This window comes from Oryx dammah, unplaced genomic scaffold (genome assembly GCF_014754425.2).
Source record: "Oryx dammah isolate SB20612 unplaced genomic scaffold, SCBI_Odam_1.1 HiC_scaffold_10, whole genome shotgun sequence".
NCBI lineage: Eukaryota > Metazoa > Chordata > Mammalia > Artiodactyla > Bovidae > Oryx > Oryx dammah.
Genome location: NW_024070194.1, coordinates 17,631,207 through 17,645,082, shown reverse-complemented (window position 1 = coordinate 17,645,082; position 13,876 = coordinate 17,631,207). Strand labels below are relative to the sequence as shown.

Genomic DNA, 13,876 nt, shown 5'->3' with positions numbered 1-13,876 from the left:
ATCAAAAGCAGGGACTCAAAAAGATACTTGTACTACACCCATATTAAGAGCAGTATTCTTCACAATAACCAAAAGATGGAAGCAACACAAATATCCATTGACATGAATGGATAAGCAAGACTGTGGTCCTTCCACACAATGGAATATTATTTAACCTTAAAAAGGAAGAAAATTCTGACATATGTTGCAAGATGGATGAACCCTGAAGAAACTATGCCAAGTGAAATAAACCAGTCACAAAAGGACAAATACTATGTGATTCCATTTATATGAGTTTCCCAGAGTGGTCAAATTCAGAGACAGGAAGGGGAAGGGTACTTGCCCAGCAGGTGAGGGAAAAGGGCAGGTGATGGCTGTTTACTGGGCTACAGAGTCTAAGCTGAGGGAGATGATGCTTCTGGAGATGGTCAGAGGCAACAGCCGTACAACAGTGTGAACGCGCTTAATGCCATGACACGATACACTCAAAATGGTTAAAATAGTAAACTCTGCTATCTTACCACACACACAAAATCACTGCAGATGGTTGACTGCAGCCATGAAATTAAAAGACGCTTGCTCCTTGGAAGAAAAGTTATGACCAACCAAGACAGCATATTAAAAAGCAGAGACATTACTTTGCCAACAAAGGTCCATCTAGTCAAGGCTATGGTTTTTCCAGTGGTCGTGTACGAATGTGAGAGTTGGACTATAAAGAAAGCTGAGCGCCAAAGAATTGATGCTTTTGAACTGTGGTCTTGGAGAAGACTCTTGAGAGTCCCTTGGACTGCAAGGAGATCCAGTAGTCCATCCTAAAGAAAATCAGTCCCGAATATTCATTGGAAGGGCTGATGCTGAAACTCCAACACTTTGGCCACCTGATACAAAGAACTGACTCATTTGAAAAGACCCTGATGCTGGGAAAAATTGAAGGCAGGTGGAGAAGGGGACAACAGAGGATGAGATAGTTAGATGGCATCACCGACTCAATGGACATAAGTTTGAGTAAACTCCGGGAGTTGGTGATGGACAGGGAGGCCTAATATGCTGCAGTCCATGGGGTCGCAAAGAGTCGGACACGACTGAGCGACTGAACTGAACCACACACACACACACACACACACACGAGGATCAAAGAAATATGACAACCTTGGATTGGCTGTTGGAGCAGAAAAAAAATTTTTTGTAAAGAACATTATCAGGATAATTGGCAAAACTTGAATATGGACTATTAAACAATAGTATTAAATTGATGTTAAAATTTTCCTGATTTTTACAAAGATATGTTACCAAGTCCAAGCTCACTCTGTTCACCACATGACAGGCCTATGAATCCAGAAGAAGAGGTATTGAGGCGAGGAATATGACTTTATTTGGAAAGCCAGCAGGCCGAGAAGATGGCAGATTAATGTCTCAAAATAACCATCTTTCTCAGGGGTCTGGATTCCAGGTTCTTTCGTAGAACCAAAAAGAGAAGGGGTGAGGAAGTAAAGTGAAAAGACAGAACAGAGAGGGAGAGGCGGTGGGGAAGTAAAGTAAAAGGGCCATCAGTCTTGCAAAACATGTCCAGAAATGGCCAGCTGTGTTAAAGGGGATGTGTTAATGTCTTCTTTTCACAGGTGGGCAGGGTCAGATTATCTCCTTGTGAACTGAACAAAGGCACTTTAGTTTAACAGTCAGGCAGAGGAGCAGGGTCCTCTGAGGCAGGCCAGCACATATGATTATAATAACAGCAATGAAAAGCAAGTTAAAGAAACAGTTGTACAAGAGTACATGGTACAAGAGTACAATGTGGGGAATATAGCCAATATTTTATGGTAACTATAAGTGGAATATAACCTTCAAAAATTGTGAATTATGTTGTACACCTATAACACATATAATACTGTACATCAACTATACTTCAATTTTTTACTTTTCCCTGGTTTTAATCATTGCATTATGGATGTGTAATACTTTCCTTCTTAGGAGATACTCACTGAGGTATTTCAGTGTAAAAGGGCTTGATCTGTGCAAGTTACTCTCAACTGGTTTGGGAGGAGAATACACACCCACACACAGAAGAGAATGTAAGAAAGCCAAATGCTAACAAGTACAGAATCTGGATGAAGGTATACAGGAACTCTCCGTATAGTTCTTATCACTTTATCTTAAATTTGAAACTATTTCAAAATAAAGTTTTTAAAATGTAGTAAGTTTTAAATATGTCTAAAACAGAACTTCTGATTCCTCACCAAACCTGCTCCTTCCATAGACTCAGCTTAGACAATGTCAGCTCTTTCCTTTCCAGTTGCTCAGACTGAAACCGGTATATGGTGTCGTTTCCAGGGCTCTGAAGAGCTCCAGTACCATAGTTCTTGATGTCTCAGTGCAGAGAAGAATTCGGCGAAAGCAGAGTGGTAGATGAGAAGTGATTTATTAGAATAGGATGCTTGTGAGGCTTGCAAGTGGACAGGTGAGGAATGCCACACCCGAGAACTTACTGGGCTACAGTTTTACAATCAAAGGATACGTGGGGAGGGGGAGAAGACCTTCTTTGTCTTCCTTGAGTCATGTTTTCATCATTAGTTCATCCTCTGGGTTGTACTGGGGAGTTTTCTTGTTCCTGTGTGGTCAAACTAGGTCCACAAATTATTTTTTTTATGTGTGCAGAGAGCATGTCCTAGGGATCAGTACCTTACTGTGCTCACTGGGCAAGATGTGGGGCTCATGCCACAGTTTGTTTTATTGTTGTGGGGTATGTCTCCTGCTTCTGTTGCCTGGTTTTGTTGCTAACGCAAAGCTGCTCTCTCGAGTAACCATTAACTTACAGGGCTCTCCCATATTTTTCTACTTACAATCCCCTACTGTGATTAACTAGTTAATCACCTTGGAATCCCCCCCCCCCCACACCCACACACCCCCTCCCCCCCAATCCACGTGAAAATCCTACCAGATGCAACTTCAAAATATGTCCAGAATCACATCATTTCTCCCACTGCCAGCTCACTACTCTGGACACCTCATCCTGCTTAATAGCTCATCACTGATTTCCCTGCTCCCTGCCGCCGCCTCCCCACCCTTCCACTCCAAGAGGGATTCAGTTAAAACATAAGCCAGATCATGCCACCCTTTGCTCAGAACTCTCTGAGGTCTTACAGAGGTCTGCAAGTGTAAGCAGGTAAGCAAAGAGGTCCCTGGAGAAAGAGAACCAGGAATGGTTTTTCTTGACATAAGGGAAGCCATTCTGGCCTAAGCCATTTTATGATCTAAGCCTGGCCACAAAGCTTGCCCTTGAACAGTTCTCGGTAATGAATGATGTTAAGGGAACAATAGCATGCAGAAAAGAGGCAGACAAACAATACAGCTGTGATAAAGCGCAGTCCCAGTTCCTCCTCAAGGGATTATACATAACAATTCATCTTTGAGTACTGCAGGAACTAAAGTCCCCACCCAGGTAGAGGAAGGAATGATGACACTGACCCTCTTGACTTCAATCAACTAAAGTTTGGACTCAGTGAACCCTGGCCGCAATTCTATGAGGAATTCTCCTCTGCTTAACCCCTTCATGAATATGCAGGTACCCTTAGCTTAAGAGTGAAAGTGAAAGTCATTCAGCGGTGTCCAACTCTGTGACCCTATGGACTATGGGGTCCATGGAATTCTCCAGGCCAGAATACTGGAGTGGGTAGCCGTTCCCTTTTCCAGGGGATCGTCCCAGCCCAGGGATCAAACCCAGGTCTCCCGCATTGCAGGCGGATTCTTCACCAGCTGAGCCTCCCCCAGTTTTGCTGTTCAGGGAGACGCTGCTTTAGGAAAGATTCCCCGTGCTCTCCTTACCGACTACAGGAAATAATATTTCCTTCCTCCTCCTGATCTTTGGCTTGGCAGTGTCTATTGGTTCGACACCCACCAAAAGGCAAACCCAGTTTTGGAGTAACACAAGGATCCCCGGGGCTAGGTCCCTACTGCTTCTCAGGCCTCCTCTCCCGCCCCCGGCCCTCAGTGACCCTGACCAGGAGCTGGAGAAGCGCCCCCTACAGGGCTTCTGTCTCAGGTGTTCACTGGGCCCGGCTCACTCCCTCACCTCCTTCCTGGGAGCAGCCCCTACCTCTCCTTTGCTCTCTCTCCCCTCACCTTCTTTTATTTTCCTTCAAGGCATTTGTTTCTACTCTCCAAGCTGTGTAGCTACTTGTTCATGACATTTCTCTCCACAAGAACAAAAGCTTCCTGAGCACTATAGTTCACTGCTATTTCCCCAGCACTCGAGCACCGTGCCAGACAGGTGTCAGTTAATATTTACCAAGCAAGTAACTGGATGTTGAAAAGTTCCCTCGGTAATTGAACGTCAGAGTTGGATCAAAGGGAAGGAGAGAAAGCGCAGGCAGGAGTCAGGGTGGGTGGCTGGGCCTTCGGGGGTCACAATGACGGACAGGGCCTGAGGGCGAAGGCAGGGGGAACTGGTCTGTCCTCCCAGCCCCCATCCTCTGACTCAGGCCAACAAGAGAGGGACTTGGGGGTTGCAGCCCCATTGGCAAGGATGCTCCGGGGGTCCCCCGGTCCCAGCTCTCGCTGGCGCCCCAGGGCCTCCGTGGGTCTTCCTGGCCACTAGTTCTCACCACCACCCTCCCCTTGTGCAGGTGAGGGCACCGAGGGCACTTGGAGAGTGACTTGGCCCAAGGCCTTTGGGCGCCCCACCCCCGCAGGAACCTGTGAGTGCAGCAGGCTCTTCTCTGGAAGTGGAAAAAAGCCGTACTTGGCCTGGTGGAAAGAAGCTCTCCCCGGGGAATAGGCCGGGGCGCGGGCTCTGGGGGAATGGTGGGGGTGGGGTCCGAGAGCTGGAGGCCCCCGGAGGTCTGGCGGCCTGGCTAGAGAGGAAGGACCGGCCCAGACAGACCCCCTTCCCCGGGCTGTCCAGGCCCCCCACTCGCCCCCGTCACCTCCCCCAGCCCACCATGGGGAAGGCCCTCGCAGACTGGGGGGTTCACCCGGGAACACCCCACCTCCCTGGCCCGTGGGTCGCGGCCAAATAAGGCCGGGCTGCCGCGGCCCCGCCCCTGCCCGCCGCCGCACATTCTTCTGCCTTGTAAGGCCCGGCGCCGCGCCCCGCCCCGCGCCCCCACCCCCGGGCCCAGACCCCACCGACGGCCCGCCGGTCCCGGCTCCGCAGCCGCTCCGCGCACCGCGCCAGCACCTTCTCCGCACCAGGTGGGAGCCCCGCGGCCCGGGGGGGTCTGGTGTGGGCGGTGTGACGGACGCGGCTGGGACATGGGGTCGCGAGGGGCAGGTGGGAGTCGCAGGGTCTCTGGGCAGGGACAGATAGTGAGGCTGGGGCTGCGAAGTCGCTCCGTCCTACAGGGATTCGGGCGGCGGCTGGGCAGCAGGAAGACTGGACAGGCTCTGGGAACGGGTGGGCCTGCAGCAAGGGAAGACTGTCCAGGCCCTGCCGCTTCGTTGCGAAGTTAGAGATGCCGAGCCCAGAACTCGAGGTGTCCCGGAGGACGGGAGGGGCCTGGGGTCGCCGGCATTCCTTGCTCTAGAGGAGGCGTCTGTGTCACAGGCGGGAAGCAGCCCTGCTAGGCTCCCGCGGAGCATCCCTGACCCCTCCCCTATCTCCTGGGGCAGGAAAGAGGGATGGAGACCGGGGTAACTTGTCTCCGCCATCACACCAACGCTGAATGCCATCTCCGGGGCTTCCCTGCTCTGAGCCCGCTGCCCGCCTAGGCCTTCTGGGTGGGGAAGCTTGGCCAAGGGCTGTAGGGCTCATCCCCTGGACCCCCTGGCCTGACAAGGCCCTGGGCTGCAGGAAGTGGTCCCCACTCCTCCCCAGCCCTGCAGCTGCTCTGGCTACTTCAGGAAAAAGTCAGATAACTCCCCCTCAGGGGAGGCGAGTTTACCAACAAGGCAGCTGGCACTGCCAGCCATAGAGACCCCGAGGTAAGGAGGGACACAGGCCGTGTCTTTGCTGTTACAGTGGGGTTTCCGGGGTCAGAGGTGGGGAGGTGGCACCTAGCTGTAGCAGGCCAAGGACCAGTTATATCTGACCCCTGGTGTCTAGGACCCCCAGGAGGCGGCGGCGGCGATGGCTCCAGGTCTTAAGAGCTCAGCCTGGCTCTGACCCCAGTTCCTCAGTCAAGCCTACAAATTGCCTCTGGTCACAACGGTGCCCCTCAACTACCATCGGCCCACCAGGAAAGGCCATTTGCCATCCCCAGACCTAAGCCTAGCCCAGGGGTCCCGGCTTCCAGCTGGACTCTATCCCTCTTATGGGCACACCAGTTCTTTTAATTGCACGGTGGGGGCACCCCATTTTCCCCACCCTGCGAAGTTCAGTGCTCCAAGCCCTGTCACAGCCCCTCAAGAGAGAGGGCGGGGATGGGGCGGCCATGGAGACCAAGCCAGGATCAGAGCAGTTGGTGAGCTCTTGGCCACTCCTGCCACATCTGCCCTAGAACTGTACAGATGGGGGTGGCAGTGACTGACGGGGACCATGGCAGCCTCTGCTGGGCACGGTGGACTTCTCCTCGGCTGCCTTCTGTGGGCGTCGTGAGTTAAAGTTTCCAGAGAACACCCGGCTCCTCGAAGCACTCCAGCCCACGGCACTGTCCCACCCCAACCCCTTCCCAAGGCTTCTGTCTACCCACCTTGAACCACACGAGAAGCACCGAGGGCCAGGTGTGTGGGTGCAGGGGGACAGTCTCTAACTATAGGCAGCTGTGCCTGTGGGGAAAGGCTGGGGCTGGCCAGCGTCCCAGCTCAGGGTTTAAGATCTCAAAGGCCAAAGATCCAGAATGACTTGAACAAGGTCATGGGATAAAGGCCTGGAAGACAGATCGAGGAGCAGTTAAGGCTTCTTGCAGATTCTCAACCACGAGACTCGGGACAGAGGAAAGAGGAGGCAGCAGTCCTGGGGCCCCAAACTGCCCCAGAAGCCATGACAAGAGTTCAGGGAAAGAGCCCCTTGTTGTGTCTCAGTTTCCCCATCTGTACAGTGGGGTCAGTAGACTGGCTAGCTGCCTTCAAGATCATTCATTAAACAAGCATCTGTGAGTGCCACCATGGGCTTAGGTATAATTCAGGGTGCTTACACCAGCCCTGACTGATTGTGATGGAGAGAAACCTTTAAGTGCTTGCTGTCAAAGCCAGGGTGGGGGAACTGCTTCCTAAGGGCTGTCTGAAGAACTGGGCCCAAGAAGGAAGGGTGTTTCAAGGGGAGAACCAAGAAGGGAAGTCTGGGGTTATCTGGCAGCAGCCAGAGGTCCAGCTGGGCAGGATCACAGCTGGCAAGAAGGATGGCAAGGTGAGTCAGAGAGCAGGGTAGGAGAGGCTCAGAGGGTCTCCTTCTGTGCCAGGCCTGATGGGAGAGGGGGATGGCAGGAACCCTCAAGGGCTTCAGGGTGAAGTACTGGGGTCTGCATGCAATGGGTGAGACTGGCTGGAGGTTCGGAGGCCAGGCCTAAACAAGTGTAACGGGAAGCTGGGGTGCTCAGTCTGGGGAAGCTTTATGCTTCTATAAGCACTGAAGAGGGAGAACAAAGAGCAGGGCCCAAATCAGGTCTGTCCCCTACCCTAAGGGGCTGGTCAAGTGTGGACAGGTTGGGGGAAGGGAGGCTGCCCAGAGCGCTGGCCTTCCAGAACCTCCAGAGGAGGGAGAGGAGGAGGAGAGGAGAAGGAATGCGAGGAATGCAGGGCCGCTGACTGGCTCCTTCCTGCTGCTGGGGGCAGGGAGCCTAGGGGCCTCTCCCAAGGCTGCCCACCTTGTCACTGGGAGAGAGATGGATGGTGTGAATGCTCTTGAGGATTAAGGGAGATAAAGCACGGAAATGGTTGGCACCGAACCCAATCCTAAGTGTCTACCCACACCATGACAGCAGAAATAGCTTCCTCTGGGCTGGGCACCATGCCAGGGGCTTTTCGGGCACAAGTCAATGGATCCCTTTGGCTGGGCACTCCTATCCCATTCCAGATGAGGAAACACTTCAGAGAGGTAGAGGAAGTTGTTTCAGAGCATGTCACAGGGCCAACGCTGGCTGCTTCTGTGATGAGCCGGGAGGCAGGAGCCCCCAGCCTATAGGAGCGTGAAGGCCAGGCCCAGACGCCAACAGCCAAGTGGGGTGGGGGTAGGCCAGAAGCTTTTCTGGCCCAGGGTCACTGGCTCTCCCATCTGCACCCTCTGCCTACAGGAAAGCCCCACACGCCTGCAGCCAAGATGTCTAGTAAACGGGCCAAGGCCAAGACCACCAAGAAGCGGCCACAGAGGGCCACGTCCAATGTGTTTGCAATGTTTGACCAGTCCCAGATCCAGGAGTTTAAGGAGGCCTTCAACATGATCGACCAGAACCGGGACGGCTTCATCGACAAGGAGGACCTGCACGACATGCTGGCCTCGATGGGTGAGCAGAGGCGGGGCTGGGGGGCTGAGTGGGCCCACAAGGGCTGCAGCTGGAGCAGGTGGTGGGGCGGCTCATCCCTCAGGGAACACTTCCTGTGTACTGACTGAGGTGCCCACCCTGGAGAGGAGCTGCCACCTCTTTCTCCATTTAGCAGACAGGGAAACTGAGGCACAGAGCAGTTCGCCACTGGACTTGAACCCAGACAGGCCCACTCCTGCCTCAGGCAGATCTGTGGTTTCAACTGCCTGGTGCCACTTCACTGAAGGAAAAGGATCAGCAACTACAAAACTGCAGACTTTCCATTGTATAGATGGGGAAACTGAGGCCTAGAGTGGAGGCCAGGACACCTCCTTGCTCCCTCAGAGGTCACCTGTGTCAGACTTTGAGAGGTGGACTCCAGTGACTTCCCCAGACTCAGAATCTCAGAGCTGAAAGGCCTCAGGAATCTAGCACCTTGCACCATTGCTCACTGTACAGATGGGGAAACTGAGGCCCAGAGGCCAGGCCTCCAGACACCAGCCCCCAAATGCCAGCCCACCAGACACCAAGGTGGTCTGCCTCCACATTGCTCCCTGTGCACTGGCCACAGACAACCCCCCCCAGCCCCAGTTCCTGGCACCCCCTTCATCCAGGTGAAAGCACCTGGGTCAGACACTGGCTGGGGGGTGCTCTCGGGTAGCAGAGGAAGCAGCCTATGGCAGTCATGCCTGAGTCAGTCCCTGGTACCGCCCCTCACTGGGCAGCCCCACTCAGGCCCGTGGACCGTGTGTGCATCCCAGGGGGTCTGGTGAGAGGGGCAAACGACCTAGCGGACCAGGAGGGCGGACGATGGACACTGTCCCCACCCTCAGCGCCATACCTCTCCCAGCTTCAGGCCAGACTCACCTGGAGGCTCTTCCCTGGGGAGTCAGGGGCAGGAAGGAAGACTGAGGCCTGGAGAGGCCAGGAGAGGGGCCGTGTGTCCTGCTAGCACCAGCCATCCCACGGGAACACCGCAGAGTGTGGGGCTCAGAGGAGACAGGGACACAAAGACTCCTTCCCATTTAGGAGGTAGAACCCGGGCTTCCCAGGTGGCGCAGTGGTCAAGAATCCACCTGCCAGTGCAGGAGATGCAGGTTCAGCCCCTGAGTTGGGAAGATTCCCCTGGAGTAGGAAAGGACAACCCGCTGCAGTATTTTCTTGCCTCCATGGACAGAGGAGCCTGGTAGGCTACAGTCCATGGGATCACAAAGAATCAGATGTGACTAAGCAACTGAGCACACACACCTGGGCTCTCAACCCCAGAGACTAGACTGGATGCTTACCCAGAAAAACCCCCACTCCTGTTTGCAGCTCAAGTCTGTGGGTCCACAGATCAGTCAGGGTCTCTGGTTAAGAACATCACCCTCTGGAAATTCCCTGGCAGTCCAGTGGTTAGGACTCCACACTTCCCCTGCAAGGAGTGTGAGTTTGATCCCTGGTAGGGGAACTGTGGCAGCCCACTCCAGCACTCTTGCCTGGAAAATCCCATGGGCGGAGGGGCCTGGTGGGCTGCCGTCCATGGGGTCGCTAAGAGTTGGACACGACTGAGCGACTTCACTTTCACTTTTCACTTTCATGCATTGGAGAAGGAAATGGCACCCCACTCCAGTGTTCTTGCCAGGAGAATCCCAGGGACGGGGGAGCCTGGTGGGCTGCCGTCTCTGGGGTCGCACAGAGTCGGACATGACTGATGCGACTTAGCAGCAGCAGGGGAACTAAGATTCTGTGGGTCACATGGCACAGCTGAAAACAAGAATCAGGACCATCATCCTCAGGTTTAAAAACAAGAACAGCAAAGAATAGCTTCCCTAGTGCCTCAGATGGTAAAAACAAGAGCAGCAAACAATAAAACAGTAATAACAAGCGGCAGCTCTGCAGGTATGATCTTAAATCTCAAAGGTAGACGTGATTATCATTCTCACTTTATAAATGAGGAAACAGAGGCTCAGAGAGGTTAAGAAATCTGCCCAAGCTCACACAGCTACAAAGTGGCAGAGCTGGGATTTGAACCCAGCAGCTGATCCGAGTCCGTAGGGCTATGCCAGTTACTGTTCTGTGCATTTTACAGCCATTGCCATCCTCATCTTCACAGTTCTCAGGGGCTGGGGAAGCAGGCACAGAGCTGGGATTCAGACCTTAGCCTATGTGGCACCAAAGCTCGCTGGTTTACCTACTGTCGAACTGTGCCTGGGGTCTGGGGCCTGGCTGCCTGGCTTCACATGCTGGCTCCATTCCTCACTCGCAGGGTGACTGAGGACAAGTCACCTCACCTCTGAGCCTCAGGTCCCACGTTGGTGAAGGGGTAAGAAGCTGAGGCGGTGACACTTAAAGCCATAAGGCACACAGGGTACCAAAGGCAGGGAGCGGTCCGCAGACGGGGGCTCTTATACCTCAGACAGCATGACCCACGGCGATATCCAGACCCCAGACCCGAGGAGGCAACTGGTCGAGGCTGCCAGGGGAGTGGGCAGTGATTATCAGTGGGACAGGGCAGTCAGAGCCGGCGGTCCCAGAGAGAGGCTTTACAGTTTGCTAAGTTAACCGATGCTGCTGCTGCTGCTGCTGCTAATGCGCTTCAGTCGTGTCTGACTCTGCAACCCCACAGACGGCAGCCCACCAGGCTCCCTCGTCCCTGGGATTCTCCAGGCAAGAACACTGAAGTGGGCTGCCATTTCCTTCTCCAATGCATGAAAGTGAAAAGTGAAAGTGAAGTCGCTCAGTCATGTCCGACTCTTAGCGACCCCATGGACCGCAGCCTACCAGGCTCCTCCGCCCATGGGATTTTCCAGGCAAGAGTGCTGGAGTGGGTCGCCAGTGCCTTCTCTGACTAAGTTAACTAGTCAGCTCTAGTTTACGAACACTAGGGCTTCCCTAGTGGCTGAGATGGTACCTGCATTTCAGGACACATGGGTTCAATCCCTGGGTGGGGAAGATCCCCTGGAGGAGGGCATGGCTATTCACTCCAGTATTCTTGCCTGGATAATTCCATGGACAGAGGAGCCAGGTGGGCTACGGTACATGAGGTCGCAGAGTCAGACACGACTGAATGACTACCCTTTCACACTTTTCAACAGTTTACTAAATTTACTGTCTCTTGTCTATGGGGCTATGCAGGGAGGGGACGGGAGGTGAGAGCAGACATGGATGACCCTTCCCCACAGGGAAGAACCCCACGGACGAGTACCTGGAGGGCATGATGAGCGAGGCCCCGGGGCCCATCAACTTCACCATGTTTCTCACCATGTTTGGGGAGAAGCTGAATGGCACAGACCCCGAGGATGTGATCCGCAACGCCTTCGCCTGCTTCGACGAGGAGGCCTCAGGTCAGTCAGCAGCCTCGGGACAGAGGCTTGGATGGGGCTGGGGCTGCACACCTCGCCCGGGCACCCCGCGTATGCAAGTGGCACCCAGCCGCGCTGGCACCTCAGGGCCCCCTCTGCCCCCAAAGGCCAGGGCAGAGATCATCCGTCCACCTGTTTCTGCCATCAGAACGATAAAAGCTGCTTCCTTGTTTTGTCCCCGCCAAAGGCTAAACTGAAACAGCCCACATCCCGCAAGCCTTCCCACTTCTTAGCTCTCCTGTTGGCTCAATGCACTGGCTTCTGCTTTTGACCCTTCCAGAAACCAAACCATCTCAGGCCCACGGGGAAACAGGTTATAGAAACCAGTGCCCCCCACCCTCAGGTCCTCCAAAGGGCTTCCCAGCCACCGCGGGTCTCTCCCAGGGACAGGCCTGTGGGATGCCGCTGGCAGTAGCCGCTTCAGCGGTTTCTCAGGGGCCAGAGGCGCACCACAGGCCTAAGCAGATCAGAACCTTTTCCTGACTGCGTCACAGCTCCCTAACTAGGTTGGCATATTTTCCTCCCCATTTTCCAGATCAAACAGGCAAAGAAAGGTTAAGTAACTTGCCCAAGGTCACACAGCTAGAAAGAAGAGGAGATCAGCATTCAGATGCAGGCAGTGGAGCTCTGGGGCCCAGGTTCTTCAAGCAGCACGTCAGCACTCCCACAGCCCCAGGCAGGGCCTCCCCAACCCTCACAGCCCCGGGGCCCCCAGCCCCAGCCCCACAGAAACACCTCGCAGACAGCCCCACTGCAGAACTGTTCCCACTGGGCCCTGGTGACCTCAAACTGAACAGACACCAGGGTTGTGTCTTTTCTCGCCCCACCCACCCACCCCCCACCTCCAGCTACAAGGTCTGCGAGTCCTGGGGGCGCCCCGGGCAGGGGGTGTGAGGTGTGTCTCAAGGCCCTGGCCCTGCGCCCCCTCTGCCCCTGCCCCAGGTTTCATCCACGAGGACCACCTTCGGGAGCTGCTCACCACCATGGGTGACCGCTTCACAGACGAGGAGGTGGACGAGATGTACCGAGAGGCGCCCATTGATAAGAAAGGCAACTTCAACTATGTGGAGTTCACCCGCATCCTCAAACACGGCGCCAAGGACAAGGACGACTAGGCCGTCCCAGCGCCCCCTGCCTGGCCCCTGTCCCAGCCACCTGCTCCCACATACACCGTCTGCACCGGCTCCGTGCCCATGAGCCCAGAGCCCCCTCTCAGAGGACTCTCCCCCTGAGAGGCTGGGGGCCCAGCTCCAAGTGAAGGAAACGGCTGAGAAAACACAGCACCAGGCCAGGGGCAGAGCCAGCGGGAGGCCAGTGACCCTCCGAGGAAATCCCATCTTCTCGGGAGCTGGGCCAGGGGGCTGGACCGGGAGGCCCCGAGGAGAGCCCCGGCCTCGGCTGTTGCCTGCCTGCTTCCGGCTGCTCCCCACAGGAAGGGCACTGTGTCCTGGTCTGACACCACTCCACTTGCACCCCCCCTGCAAGCCCCTCCCCAGCCACTGCCACAAACACACGAATCTCACCGAGGTCCCCTCTTAGAGGACAGGGTGCCACTCCCCTCCCCGACACCGTGCCCGGCCTCGAGAACACACCCCACCCCACCGGGAGATGCAAGAGGGCGGACGTTTCGTCTTGGGGAGGCAGAGCCTCTAATAGAAGGTTGAGCATTGCTTTGGGTGTGTATGTCTGTGGTTGGGGTGAAATAAAGGTGCCCTGAGGCCCCAAACACCGCCCACCCTCTCCTTCCCCAGTGGCTGCCCCGTCCTTCCCTCCACCCGATGGTAGCCCAGGGAAGGCTACCAGCCCAGGGAAGGCTCAGCTGAGACCAGACCAGCTGCCGGAGCAGGCAGATCCTGAGGGGAGAAGCTCTGCTGGGAGGGAGCGGGCAGAGGGGGTATGACCCACCACAGCAAACCCCAGTGGGGCTTCTGGGGCTCTGAGAGGGCAGGGGTCAAGGTCACAGCCTTCAGGACTAGAGCCTGGTCTCCAGAGTCCTCTCAATGCTCCTGGGGAGCCAGGTGGTCCTGGAAGAGCAGGGAGGCTTTGGGAGCTGTGAGGAGGGGATGGAGATGAGAAAGAACGGATTCCATGCAGGCAGCTACCAGGTGTCTGGGTTCACTGGAGGGTCAGCTCTGCCACATGACCAGCAACACAGCAAGCCAC

The 13,876-nt window shown here is 55.2% G+C and overlaps 1 protein-coding gene across 1 annotated transcript; it reads left to right on the top strand.

The window, feature by feature from the left end:
* The first annotated feature begins 2,576 nt into the window (after positions 1-2,576).
* On the top strand, positions 2,577-13,439 carry MYL9 (myosin light chain 9). Its single transcript, XM_040247389.1, has 4 exons — positions 2,577-5,166; positions 8,142-8,351; positions 11,534-11,695; positions 12,656-13,439. Exons 2-4 carry the CDS (start codon positions 8,168-8,170, stop codon positions 12,826-12,828), a joined length of 519 nt encoding a protein of 172 aa, XP_040103323.1. The 5' UTR covers positions 2,577-5,166; positions 8,142-8,167; the 3' UTR covers positions 12,829-13,439.
* The last annotated feature ends 437 nt before the right edge of the window (positions 13,440-13,876 follow it).